This window comes from Nycticebus coucang, chromosome 12, assembly GCF_027406575.1.
Source record: "Nycticebus coucang isolate mNycCou1 chromosome 12, mNycCou1.pri, whole genome shotgun sequence".
Taxonomy (NCBI): domain Eukaryota; kingdom Metazoa; phylum Chordata; class Mammalia; order Primates; family Lorisidae; genus Nycticebus; species Nycticebus coucang.
In genome coordinates, this window is record NC_069791.1 from 89,992,987 (window position 1) to 90,019,591 (window position 26,605).

General features: G+C 36.7%; 1 protein-coding gene across 1 annotated transcript in view; it reads right to left on the bottom strand.

Annotated features, from left to right (window-relative positions):
• Positions 1–12,950: 12,950 nt before the first annotated feature.
• Positions 12,951–26,605, bottom strand: part of LOC128562024 (phospholipid-transporting ATPase ABCA3-like) — a 222,445-nt gene continuing 208,790 nt past the window's right edge. Inside the window, exons 26-30 of the mRNA XM_053556640.1 lie at positions 22,292–22,479; positions 21,470–21,640; positions 20,867–21,048; positions 13,467–13,540; positions 12,951–13,070 (exon numbers count right to left, since the gene is read on the bottom strand). Of these exons, the coding sequence (XP_053412615.1) occupies positions 12,951–13,070; positions 13,467–13,540; positions 20,867–21,048; positions 21,470–21,640; positions 22,292–22,479 (735 nt within the window). The remainder of the gene's footprint in view (positions 13,071–13,466; positions 13,541–20,866; positions 21,049–21,469; positions 21,641–22,291; positions 22,480–26,605) is intronic.

The following is a 26,605-nucleotide window of genomic DNA, read 5'->3' on the forward strand; positions in this document are numbered from 1 at the left end:
TGTTAGGTAAAGTCACTCTTATAATTGTGTTATACCCCCAAAAGGTATGTCACACACTGTGACCCTCAGGCCCCTCCCTCCTTCCTTCTCCCTACTATCACTACCCCCTGAACTGTGTGCTAGGTCACTAATTGTCCTCATATTAGAACTGAGTACATAGGTCTCTTGCTTCTCTATTCTTGTGATCCTTCACTAAGAATAACGTGTTCCATTGCCATCTAGATGTAAGGTCTCCATTTTTTTTTTTTTTTATTGTTGGGGATTCATTGAGGGTACAATAAGCCAGGTTACACTGATTGCAATTGTTAGGTAAAGTCCCTCTTGCAATCATGTCTTGCCCCCATAAAGTGTGACACACACCAAGGCCCCACCGACCTCCCTCCTTCCCTCCTTCTGTTTCACCCCCCCATAACCATAATTGTGATTAATTGTCCTCATATCAAAATTGAGTACATAGGATTCATGCTTCTCCATTCTTGTGATGCTTTACTAAGAATAATGTCTTCCACGTCCATCCTGGTTAATACGAAGGATGTAAAGTTTCCATTTTTTTTAATGGCTGAATAGTATTCCATGGTATACATATACCACAGCTTGTTAATCTATTCCTGGGTTGGTGGGCATTTAGGCTGTTTCCACATTTTGGCGATTGTAAATTGAGCTGCAATAAACAGTCTAGTACAAGTGTCCATATGATAAAAGGATTTCTTTCCTTCTGGGTAGATGCCCAGTAATGGGATTGCAGGATCAAATGGGAGGTCTAGCTTGAGTGCTTTGAGGTTTCTCCATACTTCCTTCCAGAAAGGTTGTACTAGTTTGCAGTCCCACCAGCAGTATAAAAGTGTTCCCTTCACTCCACATCCACGCCAGCATCTGCAGTTTTGAGATTTTGTGATGTGGGCCATTCTCACTGGGGTTAGATGATATCTCAGGGTTGTTTTGATTTGCATTTCTCTAATATATAGAGATGATGAACATTTTTTCATGTGTTTGTTAGCCATTCGTCTGTTGTCTTTCGAGAAAGTTCTATTCATGTCTCTTGCCCATTGATATAAGGGATTGTTGGCTTTTTTCATGTGGATTAATTTGAGTTCTCTATAGATCCTAGTTATCAAGCTTCTGTCTGATTGAAAATATGCAAATATCCTTTCCCATTGTGTAGGTTGTCTCTTTGCTTTGGTTGTTGTCTCCTTAGCTGTACAGAAGCTTTTCAGTTTCATGAAGTCCCATTTGTTTATTTTTGTTGTTGTTGCAATTGCCATGGCAGTCTTCTTCATGAAGTCTTTCCCCAGGCCAATATCTTCCAGTGTTTTTCCTATGCTTTCTTGGAGGATTTTTATTGTTTCATGCCTTAAGTTTAAGTCCTTTATCCATCTTGAATCAATTTTTGTGAGTGGGGAAAGGTGTGGGTCCAGTTTCAGTCTTTTACATGTAGACATCCATTTCTCCCAACACCATTTATTGAATAGGGAGTATTTCCCCCAAGGTATGTTCTTGTTTGGTTTATCAAAGATTAGGTGGTTGTAAAATGCTAGTTTCATTTCTTGGTTGTCAATTCGATTCCAAGTGTCTATGTCTCTGTTTTTGTGCCAGTACCATGCTGTCTTGAGCACTATGGCTTTGTAGTACAGACTAAAATCTGGTATGCTGATGCCCCCAGCTTTATTTTTGTTACAGAGAACTGCCTTAGCTGTACGGGGTTTTTTCCGGTTCCATACAAAACGCAGAATCATTTTTTCCAAATCTTGAAAGTATGATGTTGGTATTTTGATAGGAATGGCATTGAATAGGTAGATTGCTTTGGGAAGTATAGACATTTTAACAATGTTGATTCTTCCCATCCATGAGCATGGTATGTTCTTCCATTTGTTAATATCCTCTGCTATTTCCTTTCTGAGGATTTCATAGTTTTCTTTATAGAGGTCCTTCACCTCCTTCGTTAGGTATACTCCTAGGTATTTCATTTTCTTTGAAACTATGGTGAAGGGAGTTGTGTCCTTAATTAGCTTCTCATCTTGACTGTTATTGGTGTACACAAAGTCTACTGACTTGTGGACATTGATTTTATATCCTGAAACCTTACTGTATTTTTTGATGACTTCCGGGAGTCTTGTGGTTAAGTCTTTGGGGTTCTCTAAGTATAAGATCATGTCGTCAGCAAAGAGGGAGAGTTTGACCTCTTCTGCTCCCATTTGGATTCCCTTTATTACCTTGTCTTGCCTAATTGTATTGGCTAGAACTTCCAGCACTACGTTGAATAGTAAAGGTGACAGAGGACAACCTTGTCTGGTTCTAGTTCTAAGAGGAAAAGCTTTCAGTTTTACTCCATTCAGTAAAATATTGGCTGTGGGTTTGTCATAGATAGCTTCAATCAGTTTTAGAAATGTGCCACCTATGGCTATACTCTTCAGTGTTCTAATTAGAAAAGGATGCTGGATTTTATCAAATGCTTTTTCTGCATCTATTGAGAGGATGATGTGATCTTTATTTTTGCCTCTGTTAATATGGTGGATAACGTTTATGGACTTGCGTATGTTAAACCAGCCTTGCAACCCTGGGATGAAGCCTACTTGATCATGATGAATGACTTTTTTGATGATAAGCTGTAATCTATTGGCTAGGATATTGTTGAGAATTTTTGCGTCTATGTTTATGAGTGAGATTGGTCTGAAATTCTCCTTTTTGTTTGGGTCTTTTCCTGATTTTGGTATCAGGGTGATGTTTCCCTCATAGAATGTGTTGGGGAAGATTCCTTCTTCCTCAATTTTTTGGAATAATTTCTGCAGTACAGGAATAAGCTCTTCCTTGAAGGTTTGATAGAATTCTGGAGTGAAGCCATCTGGACCAGGGCATTTTTTGGTTGGAAGCTTTTTTATTGTTTCTTTCATCTCAGTGCTTGAAATTGGTCTGTTCAGGAGCTCTATTTCTTCCTGGCTGAATCTAGGGAGAGGGTGTGATTCCAAATATTGCTCCATTTCTTTCACATTGTCAAATTTCTGGGCATAGAGTTTCTGGTAGTATTCAGAGATGATCTCTTGTATCTCTGTGGGATCAGTTGTTATTTCCCCTTTATCATTTCTGATTGAGGTTACTAGAGATTTTACTTTTCTATTCCTCGTTAGTCTGGCCAATGGTTTATCTATTTTATTTATTTTTTCAAAAAACCAACTCCTTCTTTCATTAATTTTCTGAATGATTCTTTTGTTTTCAATTTCATTGATCTCTGATTTGATTTTGGATATTTCTTTTCTTCTACTGAGTTTAGGCTTAGATTGTTCTTCTTTATCCAATTCCATAAGATCTCTTGTGAGATTGTTGATGTGCTCTCTTTCTGTTTTTCGAATGTAGGCGTCTAAAGCAATGAATTTTCCTCTCAAAACTGCTTTTGCAGTATCCCACAGGTTTTGGTAGCTTGTGTCTTCATTGTTGTTATGCTCAAGGAAGTTAATGATTTCCTGTTTTATTTCTTCCTTCACCCATCTGTTATTCAACAGAAGATTGTTTAGTTTCTATGCCTTTGGGTGGGTTCGAGCATTTTTGTTAGAGTTGAGTTCCACCTTTAGTGCCTTATGGTCTGAGAAGACACAAGGTAAAATTTCAATTCTTTTGATTCTGTTGATATTTGTTTTGTGTCCCATGATATGATCAATTTTGGAGAATGTTCCATGGGGTGACGAGAAGAATGTATATTCTTTATCTTTGGGATGGAGTGTTCTATATGCGTCTATCAAGCACAGTTGTTCTAGGGTCTCATTTAAGTCTCTTATATCCTTGTTTAATTTCTGTTTAGAGGATCTGTCCAGCTCTGTAAGAGGAGTGTTAAGGTCCCCTGTCATGATGGTATTGTCAGATATCATATTGCTCAGACTGAGTAAGGTCTGTTTCAAGAATCTGGGAGCATTTAAATTGGGTGCATAAATATTTAGAATTGAAATGTCTTCTCGTTGTGTTTTTCCCTTGACCAATATAAAGTGACCATCTTTGTCTTTTTTGACTTTAGTTGCTTTAAATCCACATGTATCTGAAAATAAGATTGCAACTCCTCTTTTCTTCTGAATTCCATTTGCCTGAAAAATTGTCTTCCAACCCTTGACTCGGAGCTTTAATTTGTCTTTTGAAGCCAGGTGTGTTTCTTGCAGACAGCAAATGGATGGCTTGTGTTTTTTAATCCAGTCAACCAATCTATGTCTCTTCAGTGGGGAATTCAAGCCATTAACACTTATTGAGATAATTGATAAGTGTTGTAGTATTGTATTCGTCTTATTTTGTGAGAGTCCATTGCTTAGTTTTATCTTTAGCATCGGTGTGGAGGTTTGGTTCTGTCCTTTAATATCTGAGTTCTTACTTTGGTGCTGATCCATTGTGGTGGTCAGTGTGCTGAACAGGTTGAAGTATTTCCTGTAGAGCTGGTCTTGTTGTGGCGAATTTCCTCAATGTTTGTATATCCGTAAATGATTTGATTTCTCCGTCAATTTTGAAGCTTAGCTTAGCAGGGTACAGAATTCTGGGCTGGAAATTGTTCTGTTTAAGTAGATTAAAGGTAGATGACCATTGTCTTCTTGCTTGAAAAGTTTCATTAGAGAAGTCTGCGGTCAATCTGATGGATCTGCCCCTGTAGGTCAATTGGCGCTTACTCCTGGCAGCTTGCAGAATCTTTTCTTTTGTCTTGACTTTGGACAGGTTCATCAGAATATGTCTTGGAGAAACTCTGTTAGAGTTGAGGCGACCTGGGGTCCGATATCCCTCTGAAAGCAGTGTGTCAGAATCTTTGGTGATATTTGGGAAATTTTCTTTTATAATATTCTCTAGTATGGCTTCCATTCCTCTGGGGCATTCTTCTTCCCCTTCTGGAATTCCTATAACTCGTATGTTGGAACGCTTCATAAAGTCCCATAATTCTGACAGTGAATGTTCTGCTTTCTCTCTCTTCTTTTCTGCCTCTTTTACTATCAGAGTTATCTGAAAAACTTTGTCTTCTACCTCTGAAATTCTTTCTTCTGCATGGTCTAACCTGTTGCTGATACTTTCCATTGCATCTTTAAGTTCCCTGATTGACTGTTTCATTTCCTTCAGCTCTGCTATATCCTTTTTATATTCTTCATATCGTTCATCTCTGACTTGATTCTGTTTTTGAATTTCCTTTTGGTTATTTTCCACTTTATTAGCAGTTTCCTTCATTGTTTCCATCATTTCTTTCATTGTTTTCAACATGTGTATTCTAAATTCCCTTTCTGTCATTCCTAACATTTCTGTATAGGTCGAATCCTCTGCAGTAGCTACCTCAAGGTCCCTTGGCAGGGTTGTTCTGGACTGGTTCTTCATGTTGCCTGGAGTTTTCTGCTGATTCTTCCTCATGAGTGATTTCTTTTATCTGCTTCCTTGCCCTAATTTTCCTTTCACTTCCTCTTGCTCTTTAAGTTCTCGTGCCTGTGGACTAAGGGTTACAGGACCAGAAGGGTGAGAAGGTTGAAGAGCAAAAATGGGATGAAAGAAAGGAGGACCGAGTGATAAGGAAAAAAAAAGAAAAATACAGAAAGGAGAGGAGGTGGGTAAAAGGAATATTGACAAAAAGAAGAGAGGCACAGAAAGAGGGAGACAGAGCAATATAGGTGTACAGTAGGGTACTTTGATACAACCTTAAAAAAAACTCACCTTCTGGGGGTGCCCAGTTGGGTGGTTCCCTTGAGGTCAGCAGCTCTTTGCTAACCTGATCAGACACAGTACCCCACCTCCACCAAGTAGAGAGGAAAGACAAAAATGCTATAAATCAAACCAAAACAAGCAAACAGAAAACTTTACGGGATAAAATTGGCTGGAAAAACCAAATAATAGCAGTAGAAACACTAACAAAAATGAAGTTCTAATTATTGAAATAGGCAGCAATGGGAAATTATAATTAAACTAGAAAAATTGAGAAAGAAAAAGGATCTGTATGGAAAAGGTTGAACTTAAAAAACAAAGCAACAATCCAGAACATCAAAATAAACAAAAAAACAACCAAACCAAAAAAAAAAAAAAAAAAACACAACCAAAAACAAAGCAGTATGTATATGTTATTGAATATTGTCTGGGCAACACGTGGTCTTCTGGGGTATGAGATGTTAATCACAGTTCTGATATGACTGGAGGCTGCTAGTTTCTCAAACCCCAGCAGGTAGACACCCGAAATCTCTCCTCAGCCCACTTAAAAGGCACTTTGAACTTGTTCACTTACTGAGCAGAAGGTTTCTCAGGGAAGTGCTTGTCGCTGGAATCACTGCTGAAGTGGCTATCCACTTACCCTGTGTGTCAAAACTGGTCTCCCTCTGCCCCCGAGGGTTAGGGCTGCAAGGCGGCTCAGACCCTGCCCTTAGGGTACTTGGTTGCTGGGTTACCAGCTCCCACCCAATTCCAGCTCTGCGACCCTGAGGGCGGAGCTTGCTGGGGCAGATCACTCACAATGTCTGCCTGTGACCCGGAGCCAAACACTATTAGCTCCATCTGGCTCAGCGGCTCAGACTGGGGCCCTAGACAAAGGCCAAAGTTCTCCGCACTCCCACTCAGGCTCTCCCCAAGGCAGTTCAGCTGAGTGCCAAGTCCAAAGACACCAAAACAGTTCACAGGTAAGGCCTTTCTGGTTTGCAGTCTCGCTGCTACTGAACTTACAGTTGCAGGCGGGTTTAGATGGATTGAACACACGCGACCACTTGCCGGTTTTCCACTGTTTTAGTCCTCCTCTTGGGGTCCAGAAGTCTCTCGCTGACTCCCTGTATCCTCTCAGGGGTGATGATAGGCAGATCCCACCAGCCAGAGATGCCTGGAGTCCTATATCCCCAGACTCACGGTGCCCAGATGCAAGGAAGCTGTTACTCGGCTGCCATCTTGCTCCGCCTCCCAGGTCTCCATCTTTTTTAATGACTGAATAATATTCTATGAGATATATATATATATATATCTTGACCTAAGAGATATATAAGGTATATATATATATAGCACAGCTTTTTTTTTTTTAATTGTGGGGGATTCATTGAGTGTACAATAAGCCAGGTTACACTGATTGCATTTGTTAGGTAAAGTTCCTCTTGCAATCGTGTCTTGCCCCCAAAAGGTGTGGCACACACCAAGGACCCACCCCTTCCCTCCTTCCCTCTCTCTCTTCTTCCTTTTCCCACCCCTCTCTTCTTCTTCTCTCTCTTCTCTCCTCTTCCCCCACCCCCACCATGTCCTTAATTGTCCTCATACTGTAGTTGGTTTAAATTTACTTGTATCTGAAAATAAGAGTGCAACCCCTCTTTTCTTCTGAATTCTGTTTGCTTGAAAAATTATCTTCCATCCCTTAACTTTTGAGTTTTTATTTGTCCTCTGAGGCTAAGTGTGTTTCCTGCAGACAGAAAATGGATGGTTTGTGTTTTTTTTCATCCAATCAGCCAGTCTATGCCTCTTCAGTGGGGAATTCAAGCCATTCACGTTCATTGGAGAATTGATAAGTGTGGTGGTATTCTATTCATGTTATTTTGTGAAAGTGCATTGCTTAGTTTTATCTTTTGCATCATGTGGAAGCTAGGTTTTGTCCTTAGTTTCTGAGTGCTTACTTTGCTGACAGTCCGTTGTGATGGTTAGTGTGTAGAACAGGTTGAAGTACTTCCTGTAGAGCTGGTCTTGTTGTGGCAAACTTTCTCAATGTTTGCCTATCAATAAAAGGTTTGATTTTTCCATCAGTTTTAAAGCTTAGTTTAGTAGGATATAGAATTCTGGGTTGTAAACTGTTTTGTTTAAGTAGATTAAATGTAGATGACCATTGTCTTCTGGCTTGAAAGTTTCATTGGAGAAGTCTGCAGTCACCCTGATAGGTTTGCCCAAGTTGGTCAATTGGCACTTACTCCTTGCAGCTTGTAGAATCTTTTCTTTTGTCTTGACTTTAGACAGGTTGATCACAATGTGTCTTGGACAAGCTCAATTTGACTTGAGACGACCTGGGGTCCAATATCCCTCTGAAAGGAGTGTGTCAGAATCTTTGGTGATAGTTGGGAAGTTTTCATTTATAATTTTCTCTAGTATGGCTTCCATTCCTCTGGGGCATCCTTCCTCCCCTTCTGGGATAGCTATAACTTACATGTTTGTACACTTCATGAAGTCCCATAATTCTGTTAGTCAGCATTCTGCTTTCTGTCTCTTTTTCTCTCACTCTTTAAGTATCTGAGCTAGCTTAAGAGCTTTATCCACTATTTCTGAGATTCTTTCTTTTACATGGTCCAATCTGTTACTGATACTTTCTACTGCATCTCTAAGTTCCCTAATTGACTTCATCAATTTCTTTAGCTCTGCTATATCTTTTCTATATTCTTCATATTGTTCATGTTTTACTTCATTCTGTTCTTGGATTTCCTTTTGTACTTTCTCAGCAATTTCCTTCATTGTTTTTGTCATCTATATTTTAAATTTCCCTTCTGTCTTTTCTAACATTTCTTTATAGGTGGAATCCTCTGCAGCAGCTGCCTCATGTTCTCTTGGTGGGGTGGTTGCTCTGGTCTGGCTTTTCATGTTGCCAGGATTTTTCTGCTGTGTCTTCCTCATGAGAGTTTTCCTTTGTTTATTTCCTTGCCTCAATTTTTCTTTCACTTCCTCTTGCTGTTTAAGTTGCTGTGCCTCTGACTGAAGATGTTGATGTGTCCTTTTAGTACAGGACTAAAAGGATGAGAAGATTGAAGAGCAAGAAGGGCAAAAAGATTAAAAAAGAGAGAGAGAGGAAAAAAAGGAGGGGTGAATAAAGGGGAAGATTGCAAAAAAGATAAGAAAAGAAAAGAGGGAGACAGGAGTAATAGGGGTGTATATTAGGGTACTTTGACCCTCACCTTAAAAGCCCGAACCTCTTGGGGTGCTGGGTTGTGTGGAGCTCTTTACTAGCCTCAGGAGACACAGTACCCCATCTCTACCAAATTGAGAGGAAAAACAAAAATACCATGACTCAATCCAAAAGAAACAAATAAAAAACCTTAGAGGATAAAATTGGGAAAAACAAACAAACAAACAAACAAATAGGGGCAGAAAACTAGGAAAAGTGAAGCTCTTATTATTAAAAAGGCAACAGTGAAAATTATATACACTAAATAAATGAAGAAAAAAGAAAAATAAAAATTTAGGGGAAAACTTTGTAATAAATAAAAGAAAACAGAGCAATAGATATTGCTCTATTTTTGCTTTAGTTTTCTTTTTTTTATTTCAAAGTTTTCCCCCTTAGCTTTATCTTTTTTCTTCATTTCTCTAGTGCATATCATTTTCATCGTTGCCTTTTTAATTTTATATATATATATATCTTGCTGAATAATGCCTGAGCAACAGGTGATCTTCAGGGGTATGAGATGGTAATTACAATGGTAATACAGCTGTATAGGATGGAGACTGGAAGCCTCTTTGTGCTACTTTTGCTCTCTAACCCCATGGGGTTGAGATCCTGATTCTCTCCTCAGCCCACTTAAAAGACACTTTAAACTATGACCCTTGGCTAAGCAGAGGCTTTTCCAGGAAAGCATGTGTTGCTGAGATCTCTCCTGATGTGGCTGCCCATTTATCAGGCCTGCCAAACTGGCCTCACTCTATGCCCATGAGGGCTGAGGCTGCAAGGCAGCTCTCCTACTGCCAAGAATGAAATCCCCATTCTTCACTAGTATCTCAGGCCTGGCTTCTGGGTGTCGTTCAGTCTCTTGATCATTAGCGTAAGGTCTCCCAGCATGGGCCTTGCTCTGGGACCCTGAGGGTGGAGCCCAAAGAATCCTACAATGGCTACACATGGCCTGGAACCAAACAATGAAAACTCTTTTCTGGCCCAGCGGCTCAATCCTGGCCTCTGGAGACCTCTCAAAATCACTTGCACACTCGCCCAAGGTCTCCCAAGATAGCTCAATTAAGTGCTCAAGTCCAACAAAAGAGAACAACCCACAGGGAAGATTTTCCCTGTCTGCAATCTTTTTTTTTTTTTTTTTAATTTATTTATTTTTATTGTTAAATCATAGCTCTGTACATTAGTGCAATCAAGGGGTACAATGTGCTGGTTTCATATACAATCTGATATATTCTCATCAAACTGTTCAACGTAGCCTTCATGGCATTTTTTTAGTTACTGTATGTAAGCATTTGCATTCTGCATTTAGTAAGTTTTGCCTGTACCCATTCTAAGATGCACCGTAGGTGTGGCCCCATCCATTACCCTCCCTCCACCATAACCTCCCTCCACCATAACCTCCCACCTCCCTTCCCCTTCCTTGGCCCTTTCCCCATAGTCTTGTGCTATAGTTGGTGCTATAGTTAATTTAGCTTCATAGTAGAGCTGAGTACTTTGGATACTTTTTCTTCCATTCCTGAGATACTTTGCTAAGAAGAATATGTTCCAGCTCCATCCATGTAAACATGAAAGAGGTAAAGTCTCCATCTTTCTTTAAGGCTGCATAATATTCCATGGTATATATGTACCACAATTTGCTAGTCCATTTGTGGGTCAATGGGCACTTGGGCTTCTTCCATGACTTAGCAATTATGAATTGGGCTGCAATAAACATTCTGGTACAGATGTCTTTGTTATATTGTGATTTTTGGTCTTCTGGGTATAAACCTAGTAAAGGAATTATAGGATCGAACCTGTCTGCAATCTTGTTGCTGTAGCTAGTGCCCTGGCAGCCGCCACAGCCTCAGACCCAGTGCAGCCACTTGCCACTTCTCCATTGCTTTTGTCCTCCTCCTGGGGTCCAGAAGTCTTTTGCTGCCTCCCTACATCCCCAAAGGGGTTTTTCTGGGCCAAACCCACAAGCCAGAGGTGCCTGGAATCTTCTCTCACTAATATTACTTGAGAAGCTGAGAAGCTGTTCCTTGGCTGCCATCTTGCTTCAGGTGTCCTACGTATCAGTTTGTTATAAAAGATATTACAGAGGATACAGATGAACAGCTGTGTAAGGTGAGTGCAGGCACAACATTTCCACGCACTCCCTGGGTTTACCACTCTCCAGGTGTTCAGCTATCAAGATGGTCTCTGAACCTAGTCTTCCTGGGTTTTTACAGAGGCTCTGTTACTTTGGCATGATTGACAACTGTGTACAAATGTGATTGTACAAAAAAGTGCATGATCTAAGCCCAGAAAGACCTTTCTCTTCAGGTTCTTCCTGGCCTCCTACAGGGCATGGCACAAGACTCTCTCTAGAATGAAATCTACAATCAGATTGGATTCTTGCCTTGGACAGGTGAAGGGAGAACAGAAGAAGGTCAGAGAAAGAGATTCTTTCTCCTCAGGCCTGCTCTTGAGGCCTAAAGCACTCCAATATTATAATAAGGAGTATGGGATTTATGACTCAGGAACCATGATAAAAACCAATATACCCATCATAATACCACACTACTGTATATCCATGGATGAGATGGAAGACCAACAGGTCTCCAGGCTATGCTTTTAAGAATCTTACAGATACATCTTTTTCTTAAAGGGCTACAAAATTATGGCTATTATAGAGTATTGGGATAATAGTTTCCCTAATTCAGTTTTAAAGATCTTGGGTATAAAGGAGTTAGAAATAAAATTTTAGAGCCCATTCAATTTGGAGGAGTATTATAATACAAGATATTTTCATCATTAATTAGGAGCTCCAGGGAGCATAATAATTATGGAAACTTTTGTGTTGTTCAACTTGCACAGACATATGCATGTTTTGTTCCATTATAAGGTTGAATTAGAAGCAAATTTTTCCCCAGCCTATCAAACTGGAGACTGCAATGAGCATTGCTGTAGCAATAAGTTTAACTACTCTATTGATGTACATTCAGGCATACATAGCCCAGGTAGCCAGAGAAAAAGCTATTAATTTAATTGGAGACTGTTCATATTCTTATATCCTTCGCAGAAACAAATTAAAATACCCTTCTTATCTAAAAAGAATAGGATTGTGAGATATATTTATGAAAGATATCCTTTATAATTTACAATGTCCAACTAATTATTTGAAGACATTAATAAAACACCCCACAATAGGGCAGCTTCATGAACTCTTTCCATCTGTCAGTTCCACGAGGAATGTTTTCATTGTCTGCTTATCTTCCAATGAATCCTGGAGAGATGATTATAGCTCTCCTATTGCATACTGGGGAACTCCATCTGGCTGGATAGGAATCAGAAGAAAATATGTCTCCCTAATCTTCATTCCATTTATTCTTATTTCCTTCTTTATTACAGGTGAAGCAGGAAGGGAAAACCTACTATCTTTAAAGACATTTTTCTTTCTGGTCATGGACTGCCAAAGTTATTGTGCAATTGAATCATAAGAACTTTATTTTGGATTCTGAAAATATTAACTTAATTCACTCCTCAAATATTTATATTGATTTAAATTAGACATTTTGGGGAATGATACTGGTGTGTGTGTATCTACATATTTATGTATGTATATGTGCATGTATATACATGTATGTACATATCTATGCATATATTTATGTATGTATGTGTTTATTTGTATATGTGCATGCACATCCATGTGGTTGTGTACACATGCACATGTGTACATATCCACATGCTGATTTGTTCCATGCCTTATTTCTTGTTATCCATAATAACTACTAAAACATAAAGCTATTGTTCTTTGGGCTGTTCCCTCTGACAGTGCCATTATTTCTGGATGTTTCTATTCAAACATTCAGAATACTCATCAACATACCCCTGTTCCTATCCCAATAATTGCTCCTCTTTTCATAGCTCTAGGAAAGAAAACAGGTATTTCTTCAAATGTCCTTATATTTGCACATGCTGAATACCTTTTCTACTCATCTAAATCTGCAAAGAAGGGGACAAACTTTCTCTTTGGGAACATTTTTATTGCATAAATATATTTATACTGATATATACACACACAGGAACATCCCTCTAGGCATCAATCATAGTCTATGAAAGACATAAAGGGTCACTGGTTGCAGCTGAATTTCATGGCACTTGTTTTTCATTATCTTCTGCTGTTATCTGCGTCAGCAAAGCTCAGGAAGACTTGCTCCAGTGTTACCTGACTGATAGAATAATCTTCTAAATCAAATTGCTCTTTAGCTTTCTCCAAAATGCCAAACACCTTTAACAACAACAACAACAAAAATGCAGTTACCATCACAATCTCCCCTTCAGCTGCCAACCCAGACAAACCTCTCCTACATCTTCCCCAATTCTTGTCATGTTTATGTTGGTGAACAAAGGAACAGAAGAGGGGAGGTGAGAAAGTAAAATAAATAGATAATTGAGAAACCCAGAGGAGGCAGTCCCCATTCTCTTAATGGACATAGACTGATAATGGGATTTAGGAACGTAAATTAAAGCAATTAAACTGTAGGGTTATCTAAAAAGTAACCTAAAGGTTCTGCTCCTCTCTCAATGCCTGGATTCTATTCAACATGCCAGAATCCCAAATACTATCCATCGTTAATGCTTTTTTAACACTGTAATGTTAGAAGGGCATGGGTTTTACCATCACCTGTCCCCAGCCATTGTCCTTTCTGGGAATGTAGTAGTTAAGAATCCCTTGATTCTCATGCTTTAAGACACTATCTAAGAAAGGAAAATAGGACAGGTGAATAATCTTATAAATTTCATTTTAAATTTCCAAAATATTGCTACATTTACTTAATTATATACAGTGGAAGTGTGAAGAGATGGTGTTTACCCACTTATGCCTCATGTTCCATTACTGGAATGGTAGTGACATGGGAGTTATTTATATACTACTGCTCAAGGTCATCACTGAGTCTGATTTTTCACACATGTGTTCCTCCTGAGGGTACATGTTATCATGTGGCATGCAGAGTTAGCCACTGCTGCAGATACCAGCATGCTGGGAGCTTGTCAAAAAGTCATGAAAAAAATTCAAAATTTCAACCTCTGGCATTAATGGGTTAATAAAAAAGGGGATGTGACCCAATAACCCACTCTTTTTGGCATACATGACATAGCTAATTCTTTCAACAACAGATTTAATCCTTATGAAATAATCTTATTATGTGGCTTTCATAGCAATTATTAAGGGAAGGCTTTTAGGTACAATAAAAATGTCAGCTCATGTGTCCAGCGTAAAAATCCTGAGCCTTCTAAAATTCCACTGTTACTATAAGACTTTATTTCTAAACCTTGTGCTAAGAACATGAACTGGAAGGGTTTTCCTCCTGGATGTGTTTATGCTTGTACAGTGTGTTTTGTGGAGAGAATAAGACAAGATCTCCTCACTATTCCAGTGATTATGTAATCTCTCTGCCATGTGAAATAATCACCAAAGTCAGACCATGTGCTCTTGTTTCTTACATAGGTAAAAATCTACTGATAGAGTGATAAGGGTGGTATCCAGCCTTAATTCAGAACAAACAGCTTATCAGTACCTATTTACATATTTGTGCAAATGGAATCAACTTGGATTTAAAATGTTTTCAAGGAAAAAATATATGTTTGTAATGGTTTGTGGATTTTCTTAATATTAATCATAGGCACATATTGTCTCCATGATCATGCAAAGCTCCTTATTGTGAAATACTTTAAGCAAAAAGCTTAATGAATCATTCTAAACAATCCATGATGAAACCATCCCATCCAGGTCAAGTAATGGTAACTCATTCATTCTCAGTGCAGCTTCTCAGCCTCTATACTCCCATAAAAGTAACCAATACTTGAATTGTTATTATGGGTATTGCTTTTTTTTTTCTTGCTATTGAAGAGGTTTTTTTTAATTTCACAGATCAAAATTGTGTATATTTATTGTGTAAAGATTGTTGTGTTGAAATATGCAAACATTGTGGAATGGCTAAATTAAGGTAATTGACATATGTATTACCTCACATACTTACCATTTTTCTGTGTTGAGAAAACTTAAAATCTACTCTAAAAGAGTAGAAGTTTTCAAGAACAAAATACATTATTATTAACTATAGTCACCATATTATACAATAGATCATCTGAATTTATTCCTGCTAACTGAAATTTTGTATCCTTTTACCAACAACTTCCAACTCCAACCCCCCACCCACCCCCCCCAGCTCCAACCCTAGTAACTACTCAAGTATTCTACTTTCCACTTCTGTAGGAACTGAACTTTTTTAGATTCCACATATAAGTGAGATCCTGTGGCATTTCTTTCTCTGTTCTTGGCTTATTTCATTTAACTTAATGTCCTCCAGGTTCATCCACATTGTAAAAAGTGACAGGATTTATTTTTTAAGGGAGAATAGTACATATATGTACATGTATGTCTTTTTTGAGCGTCTTTTCAGATACTTTGCCAACTTTTTAATCAAATAATTTGATTTTTTCTTATTGAGTTGTTAGAACTCCTTGTATGTTCTATTGACATATATACATATGACAAGAGACTAAAAGTCTCTCTCTTATTAGAGACTATAACTAATATTAGTCTCTTGTCACATATGTAGTATGCAAATAATTTCTCCCATTATTTGGGTTCTCTCTTCCCTTTGTTGCTTGTTCCTTTTGCTGTGCAGAAGCTTTTTGGCTTGATATGATACCTTTGTTTTGTTTTGGTTGCCTGTGCCGTGGGAATATTGCTCAAGAAGTCCTTGCCCAGACCAATGTCCTAAAGTATTACTCCAATGTTTTCTTTTAGTAGTTTCACAGGTTCAGGTTTTAAATTTAAGTCTTTAATTCATTTTTATTTGATTTTAGTATATGTGTATGGTGAGAGATAATTATCTAGTTTCATTCTTCTGCAAATGGATATCTAGCTTTCTCAGCACCATTTATTGAAAAGACAATCCTTTCTCCACTGTATGTTCTTGATGTCTTTATTGAAGATAAAGTCACTTAGATATTTGTGGATTTATTTCTGTGTTCTCTATTCTCTTCCATTGGTCTATGTAATTGTTTTTATGGCAGTACTGTACAGTTTTGCTTACTATGGCCCTGTAGTATAATTTGAAGTCAGGTAATCTTATTCTTCCAGTTTTGTTCTTTTTGTTCAGGATGACTGACTATTCTGGGTTATTTGTGGTTCCACATAAATTGTAGGATTAACTTTTTGATTTCTTTGGAGGTTTTTATTGGTATTTTGATAGAGATTTCACTTAATCTTTAGGTTGCTTTGGGAAGTATGGATAGTTTAATAATATTGATTCTGCCAATCCAAAAACATGGAATATCCATCCATTTTTTTGTGTCTTCTTCAATTTCTTTCATCAATGTTTTCTATTTTTTCATTTTTGACATCCTTCATTTCTTTGGGTAATTCATTTGTAGGCAAATTTTTATTTGTGATGTTGTAAATAGGATTGATTTCCTAGCTTCTTTTTCAGATTGTTTTCTGTTGGCATATAGAAATGCAACTGATTTTTGTATATTGATTTTATATTGTACAACTTTATTGAATTTCTTTATCAGTTAGAAAAGTTTTTTTTTTGTGGAGTCTTTAGGTTTCTCCAGATACAAGCACATATAATTTGCAAACAAGGATACTTTGACTCTTCCTTTACAATTTAAATGTCCTTTATTTCTTTCTCTTTTCTAATTGTTTTAGCTAGAAATTCTACCTGTATGTTGAATAATAGTGGTAAAAGTTGGTATCCTTGTCTTGTTCCAGATCTTGAGGAAAGGCTTTCAGTATTTTCCCATTCAGGATGATACTTACTCAGTTTCTTTTTGAGAGTTTTTATCATGAGGGAACATTAAATTTTATCAAATGCTTTTTTCATTATCAATTGAAATGATCATGTGGTTTTTGTCCTTCGTTCTGTTGATATGATGTATCACATGGATTGATACATGTATGTTGAACCTTCCTCACATTTGCTGGGATGAATGTCACTGGTTCATGGTGAGTAATCTTTTTAATGTGTTGTTGAATTCTGTTTGCTAATATTTTGCTGAGCAGTTTTATCTATGTTCATCAGCAATATTGTCCTATAGTTTTCTTTTTGTTGTGTCTAGTTTATGACTTTTAATCAAAGAATATAATTACATTCCAGGTAGTTAATGATAGGTAAGACATTTCCACTATCAATTTATTATTTGTTTTATGATTGTTTACTAGATCTTTTGTCCTTTATTCTTTTTATCTAATCTGATATTGAGAACAGTTTTTCCTACATTTTCTTCTAGAATTTTTATGGTTTTGTGGCTTACATTTATTTATCTCTTTGGTCCATCTTGAGTCAATTTTTGTAAGTGGTGAGAGACAGGAATCCTGTTTCATACTTCTGTATGTGGCTATCCAATTTTCCCAGCATCATTTATTGAATAAGGCTTCTTTAATCCAGTTGTTATCTATTGTCAAAGATCAGTTGGTTGTAGGTCGAGATGGTTTTTTCATTAATATTAAATCATAGCTGTGTACATCAATGCAATCATGGGGCATCATACACTGGTTTTATAAACAGTTTGACACATTTCACCACACTGGTTAACATAGCCTTCCTGGCATTTTCTTAGTTATTGTGTTAATACAATTATGTAGAGATGGTTTTACCTGACAATTGCTGAGTATCATTATGGTCACCTGCAAAGTACCATAATCGGGAACCTATGCACCAATATCAGTGCCTAGTATATGAAGGGTATCTTACCTTACCCTTCAAAGCAATTTTGGAAATCTTTTTGGGATGACTATTGGAGCTATCATTGTATTACCCTTGATATCCTGAATGTCATGAAAATGTCTTCCTTTAAATATTTCCTTTATCTTTGGGTAAAGAAAAAAGTCATTGGGTGCCAAATCTGATGAGTAGGGAGAGTGTCTCAATACGGTTTTTTTTTTTACTGGCTAAAAATTCCCTCATAGACAGTGCTGTGTGAACTGGTATATTGTTTTGATATAAGAGCCATGAGTTGTTGGGGAAAGGTTTAGGTTGTTTTCATCTAACTTTATCATGTAGCCTTTGTAACACTTTCAAATAGAAAACTTGGTTAATTTTCCAGTTGGTACAAATTCTTAATAAACAGTCCCTCTGATATCAAAAAAGGTTAACAACATCATTTTGTCTCTTGATTTTGATGATGGAACTTTTTTGGTCATGGAGAATATTGGTTGTCTTCCATTGTGTACTTTTATGCGTTGTCTCAGGGTTGTTTTGGTATGTTTATTTTTCATCACCCTTGATAACATAGTCCAAAATATCATCTTCCCTCTCCAAAAGGTCATGGCAAACTTCAACCCTACTTTTCTCCACATCTGCACCAACATCTCTGGTCTTGGGATTTTGTGATATAGGCTAGTCTCACTGGAGTTAGATGGTATCTCAAAGTAGTTTTGATTTGCATTTCTCTGATGATTAAAGATGATGAGCATTTTTTCATATGTCTGAAGGCCGCATGCCTATCTTCTTCTCACATCAAAATTTTCAGTTAAGATTTCTCTGTTTTTCTATCGATCTGTTTTACTTGGTCTGCTATGCTTTTCACAGTCAGCCAATGATTTTCACACACAGTTCAATGAATTTGTACAAGGTTTTCATCCGTTCTCCTTATTACTGGCTTCCCTAACCACTCTTCTTTAGTGACACTTTCTCTCCTCTCATGAAAATATTTAATACATTTTTACCCTGCCCTTTTCTTTCATTTCCTTTCCTTTTCTTTTTTTTGAGACAGAGTCTCACTATGTCAACCTTGGTAGAGTGCCATGGCGTCATAGCTCACAGCAACCTCAAACTCTTGGGTTTAAGCAATTCTTTTGCTTCATCCTCCCAAGTAGCTGGGACTACAGGTGCCGACCACAATGCCTGGCTATTTTTTATTGTTGTTGTTGTCGCTGTCATTGTTGTTTAGCAGGCCCAGATCCGAACTCGCCTGCCTCAGTGTATGTGGTGGGTGCCCTAACCACTGAGCTATGAGGCCGAGCCCACTGCCGTTTTCTTCATGCCATTATTCTCATAAACTTGGACTAAAATGTCCCTCATTTCACTTCCACTTTTGCCAAGATTAACAAGAAATTTAATGTTTGTTCATTGCTCTAATTCAACTTCCAATATTCTGGTGATGGTACACAAAATTATGTGACAACAATAACGAATACCTGTCAGTAAGACACTGCCACAATTGACATGAATACAGTTGTGAGACACTGATATACCAAGGTTATGAGATTTTACTGAGTTATTTGTACAGTGTTGCCAATGTTAAGTACACAGTGGCAAGTTTCTGAACTTAATTGTCAGAGTTTGCATACCTGAATTTTCTTTTCTGTTCCATTGGTGTATGTCCCTATTTCTACTGGGTTGATAAAAAAATTATATGGAAAGCAAATGATTCCTTGAATTGTGCAACAAAGGGGATACAAGCTGTCAGCATCTATGGGATTTGGCAAGAGCAGTACTAAGGGGAAAATTCATAGCCTAAAAGACAGAAAGATCACAAATGAAAAACTTAATGATGTATCTTAGGAATTAGAAAATGAAAAGCAAACCAAACCCAAATAGAACAAAAGAAAACAAATAACAAAAGTCAAAGCAGAACTAAATTAAATGGGAAACAAAAAATAATACAAAAGGACAGTAAATGAAAAGTTGGTTCTTAGGAAAGATGGCCAAAATCAACAGACCTCTTATGAGAATACCCAGAAATAGAAGAGAAAGGATCCAAATAAGCTCAATAAGAAAAGAAAATGTATCATTTTGTATTGATACATAGCAATACAAAATATCATCTATGAATACTATGAAAATCTCTATGCACATAAATTAGAAAAGGTAGAGGAAATGGACACATTCCTAAAAACACACAACCTCCTAAGACTTAGTCAGGAAGAAATAGAACTCCTGAAAAGATCATAAATGAGCAGAAAGCTTGAAGCAGTAATAAAAAAATCTTCCAACAAATAAAAGGCCTGGACCAGATGAATTCATAGCAAAAAATTCCACCAGACATACAAGAAAGAGCTGGTACCCATACTGTAGAAATTATTCCATAATATCAACCCAAGAGTTTGAGGGTGAGCTGTGAGCTGTGACACCACAGCACTCTACCCAGGGTGACATAGTGAGACTGTGTCTCAAAATAAAAAAAAAAAAAATAGGGAATTCTCCTTACCTTATTCTACAAAATCAGTATCACCTTGATAAGAAAAAAATGTTACTGACCTTGAAACAACAGATTACAAGGAAAGGAAACAACAAAAAAGAAAAGCTATAGACCAATATTCCTTATGAATATTGCAAAAATCATCAATAAAATACTAGTGAACTGAATTTGATAGCATGTCAAAAAGTAATTCACTAGGACTCAATGAGTTTCATCCCAGGAGTGCAAGGATGATTCATCACATGTAGATTAATAAGTATGTATCACCACATAAAAAGAGACAAAACACAGACCTTAGGATCATTTCAATAGATGAAGAGAAAGCATCTATTGATGTTTTTATGTTAAACAACCTCAACAAACTAGGTGTAGAAGGAATGTACCTCAAAATTATTAAAGCCACATATGACAGACCCACAGCTAATGTCATATTTGAATAGCTATTTGCTCAAGTATAATGGAAGGAAGGATTGGGCAATAACCACTTTATCACTGAGAATATGTCTCAAATCCACATTCCCATTAAAGTGCTTATGTCTTACGCTTGAGGATAGGTCTGTGTTTAGTGTCCTTCCTTTGGACAGAACAAGTTACCAGGATAGTTCATATAAATGAGGTTTTGTAGGGTTTCTGGTTATGGTGCTTGGGTACCACATCAAACAGAGGTGATACAATAAGTACTCAAAAATATCTGCCAAATGAATGCATAAGCAAATATGTCAATTTTTAATGGACATATCCAATTGCATGTGCCATAGACACATCATAATCCCTATAACCAATACTGAGATGAGTATTCATCATGTGGATGGGGAGAACAAGAAATATAATTTAACACATTTCAAAAAAAGTGAGCACAAATTAATTCACCTGGAAATGTCATTGTGATGAACATTTTAAAATCCTCTAACTTATCCTTAGTCTTGGCTTTGGCCTTCAGGATGTAAATATTGCCGAACTTGCTCTTGAGATGCTGAGGGCTTCCCAAGCACATGAACTTTCCCTTCACCATGATAGCTAGATTGGTACAGAGGGCATCACATTCCTCCATACTTGCAAAAAAAGAAAATAAAGCATATTATTGTAAGGCTAAAAATTCCTCCTTTGGAGAACACTATGTAGTTTAATCAGAGCCAGGATTTTGTGATCCTATTTTCAATCACAAGTTCCATTTGCCAATCATGAAGTTTGTAGTTGAAAAGAGGGAATTTTCAGATATTTAATAATAGAGTGAACAATCTTCACAAAAAATGTCTCCTGAAGTTTTATCGTCTGCTCAGTCTTAATTTTTTTTAATTAAATAAGGATTCCTGTCCATTTCATTCATTAGGATTAGCATGAATCCTAACACCTAGTAAGGAGCTCACGTACTGAAGCAAATTCACTATCCAATAGTCCTGCACCCAAATAATTAGCTCTTACAGCCACTAAAATTGCTTCCAACACTTAACCGAGCTTCCAAATAAGCCACACCTGTGGGAAGTTATAATGATGGTCTTTCCACTTTCACGTGTCTGTGTCACTTTGTTCCAGAGCAGGCGTCGGGCTACTGGGTCCATGCCAGTTGATGGCTCATCCAGGAAGATGACTGAGGGCCTTCCCATTATGGCAATAACAGTACTGAGCTTACGTTTGTTTCCTCCACTATATGGTCAAAGAAGGAGAGAGTAAGTAGGCAAAGAGGAGGCTCTATATGTCAGTTATTTACTGATAGGAAGGAGCGAGCACAAATATCTCAAATGCTGAGAGTCCCAGAAAATGCTAAACATGGAAATCCTTAATGCTGGTTAGATATGACTTTATAAATTAGCAGTCCAAAGTAAAGGGTATATTCCAATTCATTTTAAATAGAGATGTCAAGTAATGACATTTATGTTACTGATTTTGACAACATTATCAACAGCATTTATTTACATGATTTTAGGTTGTCATAGATTCCCAGACACATAAATCCCATCTTAATTCCAAGAGACTACATTTCTCCTTATTTTTGAGATAAAGACTCATGGGGACAATAGGAAGAAGACTTTTATTTTGAGGTTCAGAGGCAACAGTTTAAATATAACTAAGATTTTGAGGTTCATCTCTATAAGGAAAAGATTTGGAATTATTAATACATTTATGTCTTATTAATGACAACTAAAACCTAGCAGAACAGTAAATGGTTTTAGTATTATGTAATTGGGAGCATAATGACTTACAAGAAGATGTGGACATTTATTTGAAAAACCAGGAACACAGGGAAGCACTTCAACATTAGCAGCATTTACAAAAAAGAACAGCATAATGACTCACCTGTAGGTGCTAATAAGCTTGTCAGCATAAGGCTCCAGTTCCAGTGAATGCAAACATTTTTTCACGTATGGCTTAATCTGGTGCTCAGAGAGTCCCCACAATCTGGCATACATGATCATTATTTCCCAAGCAGTCATGTATTCCAACAAGGCATCGAATTGAGGGCAATAGCCAATTCTTGACCTTACCTAATTACAAGAACTGTCTTAAGTAAAAACACAAGTCTTTTATTTCACTGTATATCCATGGATGAGATGAAAGACCAAAAGCTTTTAAAAGTTCTACCAATATTTATTTTCCTAAAGGCTACAAAATTACAACTGTTGAATCTATTGTAGGACATTGGGATAATAGAGTTCCTAATTCAGTTTTAATGATCTTGGGGATAAAGAAGCTAAAATAAAATTTTAGATCTTGCTCAATTTTGAGGAGTATTAGAATATGAGAAATTTCCCTCATTAATCAGGAATTCCCAGGGACAAGCTCACCACAGATGTATTTTGCACATGTACGTCTAGTTCTATAGTAAGACTGAACCAGAAGCAGAGCCTTTTCCAAACCCCCTTTTTGACCCCCCAACTTGAGGCTTCAAAGAGTATTACTGTAGCAATTAGTTAAACCATTCTGTTGATTTGCATTCAGTTACACATACCTTGCAAGTTAGAGAAAAAGCTATCAATTTACATTACATTGAATTACTAAATCATTTACAGTGATTGACTATTCATGATCTTAAACTCTTGGTACAGTGTAAGCCTCTCCCCCTCTGAAGTGACTTCCAGGGGATTTAAAGAACTAGTTCCCTTTCCAAATTCCCCTGCATTTTCCATTTTCTCTCATTTGGGATCCACACTATAAAGATAGGACATTAAAAACAACTGCATTTATAAAGAAAATTAGAAACTACCACAAATGTCCAAGGAATGGAGTATGTTAGAAAAGCTCCAAGAAGAACTTATTTTAACATCTCAAGCTGATCCTCTAATCACATAAAAAAGGCTCCTCAGTGAGATAATCAGAAGATTTCTCGTCAGAAACTTTGGAGGCTATGGGTAGTAGATCAATATATTCAAAGTACAAAAAGAAGAAAACTGTCAAATAAGAATCCTATATCCAGCAAAACTATTGTAAGAGTGAGGAAGAAATTACTAACAAGATTCCCAGATAAATAAAAGTTAATAGTTTGTTGACTCTAGACCCTTAGAACTGCTATTAAAAAGAAAAGCTCAAGGGAATCCTGCAAGGTGATAAAAATAGACATTAGCCAGGAACTTGATACCATACGAAGAAGTAAAAATCCAAATGATGGTTGAATACATGGCAACTATCAAGGCTGATAATACTGTGACAAGAGTTTGCAATACCACTTTTTATTTTTTACATGGTTTAAGAGACTGACAAATTTTTTGAAATTATTACATTCAGCCTATGGGTTGTAAGTCCATACTTTGTTTTCTACATAATTTAAGAAACCACTGCATTTAAAATAATTATTTATTTAGGTTTTGTGCACACAGTGTATAAAGAGGTAATTTTGTGACATCAGCAATGAAAAGAGATGATGTGGGTGTAAAGCAAAAGTTTATTTTTTACGTTGCTGAAGTTTAGGTGGTATAGATTCAAATTAGAGTGTTATAACTTTAATCTTCCTTTAGCAACAAAGAAAAGGAAATGAGAAATGAATTGAAACATTTTATTATAAAAAAATCAACTAAATACAAAGGAAGATATCAATGCAGGAAATATAAGAGATAAAACCTATCAGGTATATTAAAAAATGGCAAAAATTATAGATGTTCTTCCTTATGAGTAATTATTTTAAATGTAAATGACTTAAAATCTCTAGTAAAAGGACAGAGATTGGAAGATAGATTTAAAAATAATGATCCAGCTATATGCCTCACTTCAGGTCCAATGACACAAATAGATTGAAAATGAAAGATATTCCATGCATTTAGTAATTGAAAGGGAGTGTGGGTGGCTACACTAATATCAGATAAAATGGTTTAAAATGAAGAAATATGACAAGATTCAAAAGATATCACTTTAATAAAAGATTCAACACAGGAAGAAGATGTAACAATTATAAACATTCAGATAGCTAATAGCAGATAATCACAATATATGAAGCAAAAATTGAAGAGAGAAACAAGTCTATAATAATAACTAGAGACTTTACTCCTCCATTCTCAATAATCAATAAGGAAACAGAGGACATAAACAACACAATAAACTGCATAACAGACACATGTAGAACACTCTACTCAACAACAGAATTATACATTCCTTTCAGGTACACATAGAACATTTTCCAGGAAAGACCATATTTGAGACTGCAAACAAAATTTAAATAGATTTTAAAAGATATATGTACAATCATCTCCAACCACGAGTGGATGAATTTTGAAAACATTAATAGGAAAAAGTCAGGAAGAGTTACAAATTTGTATAAATTAGCTAAACCAATTTAACAACCAATGTATCAAAAAAAAGGAATCATGGTGAATTTAGAAAATGCTTAAAGATGAGGGAAAATAAAATATAATATACTAAAACTTATGGGACCCAATGAGTGCAGTGATTAGTGTGGGAAATATATAGTTATAGTCTGTCCTACTGAAGAGATGGTCAGAATTGCCCCAAATTTATTGGTCAGAATTCTACAAATGACTGTCGCAAGTCAATTTGAAGTGGAGCTGATTTGGATTCTAAAGAAAGATGCACTAAAGAACTGTCTAAACTAGCATTCATTAGAAGAATTTATATACGCAGGCTGTGATGTCCTCATGATACAGAGCAAGAAAAAGATGCTGTTTTATATAGGTATATAAGCATAAGGTGGGGGTAGGCTTATGGAGTTTGAGTATAGAGGTTTGAGAATTTAGCTGAGAGTCAGGGATAATTTCTACATGTCAGGACATGTTTGATCCTTCAGTTTGGGTCAACAACTTAAACATTAGTGTTTTAGGACATTCCTTGGCACTTTCCAGGTGCCATCTTATGTCCAAGCCATCTTACGTCCAAGCCTGCTCACAGAGTAGTAAGACACCCTGTGTTTTCTCAGTCAGGACAAATATAGAAAACGGGGGGAACTAGGGGACCCTACAAGATATAAAGGCTTATGTTAAAAAACCAACAACAAGAAACAAAAAACATGGAACCCAGCTATATGACTTGTGAATATAAGTCAAGGTTCCATTGATTCTGGACTATTAAAAATTGATAAAGTCACACAACCTTTGCTACTTCCACATTTAAACAAATAGTGACACTCCTATATTTAAAATTGGATCTGACAATATCCATATTTGTGCTCAGCATGTCTCTTAGTGGGAAAAGCTATCAAATATCAAGAACAAAGTTGATTGATAAGTGTAGATTTGAACTAGTTTGGTCACTGAACTGAGACTTACTAATGTGGCCATGACATTGAGTTTGGCAATGATTTCCGTGAATAAATATGACATCAAAATTACAGGCAACAAAAAATTAGATAAATTGGATTATAAAATTAAAATTTTTATATACCAAAAGACACTGGAAAAGGCAACTCACAGAATAGGAGAAAATATGTATTTACAAATCATGTATATTATGTAATAAGAGATTTATATGCAGAATATATAAAAAAACTTTCAACTTAACAACAAAAAACCCAATTTAAAATTGTGCAAATGACTTGAACAGGCATTTCTCCAAAAGATGATATACAAATGGCCAATAAACACAGGAAAAATGCCCAACATTACAAATAGGGGAATGCAAGTCACAACCATGATGGTGTCCAGTGCAGTGGTTCATGTCTGTAATGCTAGAGTTTTGGAAGGTCAAACCAGGAGGGTCTCTTGAGGTCAGGACTACAAAACCAGCCTGAGAAACAGTGATGAGAATCTTTCTCTGCAAAAAACAGAAAAATTAGCTGGGTATGGTGGCACGTAGCTGGGACTACTCAGGAGGCTGATGAAGGAGGATTGCTTGAGCCCAGATGTGAAAGGTTGCAGTGAGATACGAGGTCATTACACTTTAGACCAGGCAACAGAGCAAGATGCTATCTCAAAAACAAATAAGGAATGAAACCACAATGGGCTACTACCTCACACACATTAAGATGGCTATTAATTACAAAAGACAAAGCAAAAATTAAGGAGTGTTAGTGATGGTCTAGAGAGATTGAAACTCTTATGATGATAAAATGATATCATCATTTTATAAAATAAATATAAAATGAATATAAAATGATGCAGCTTCTGTGGAATACACTATGGAATTTCCTTTTAATTTCCTTTTAAAATGACCATAGATCTTCTTTTAGAT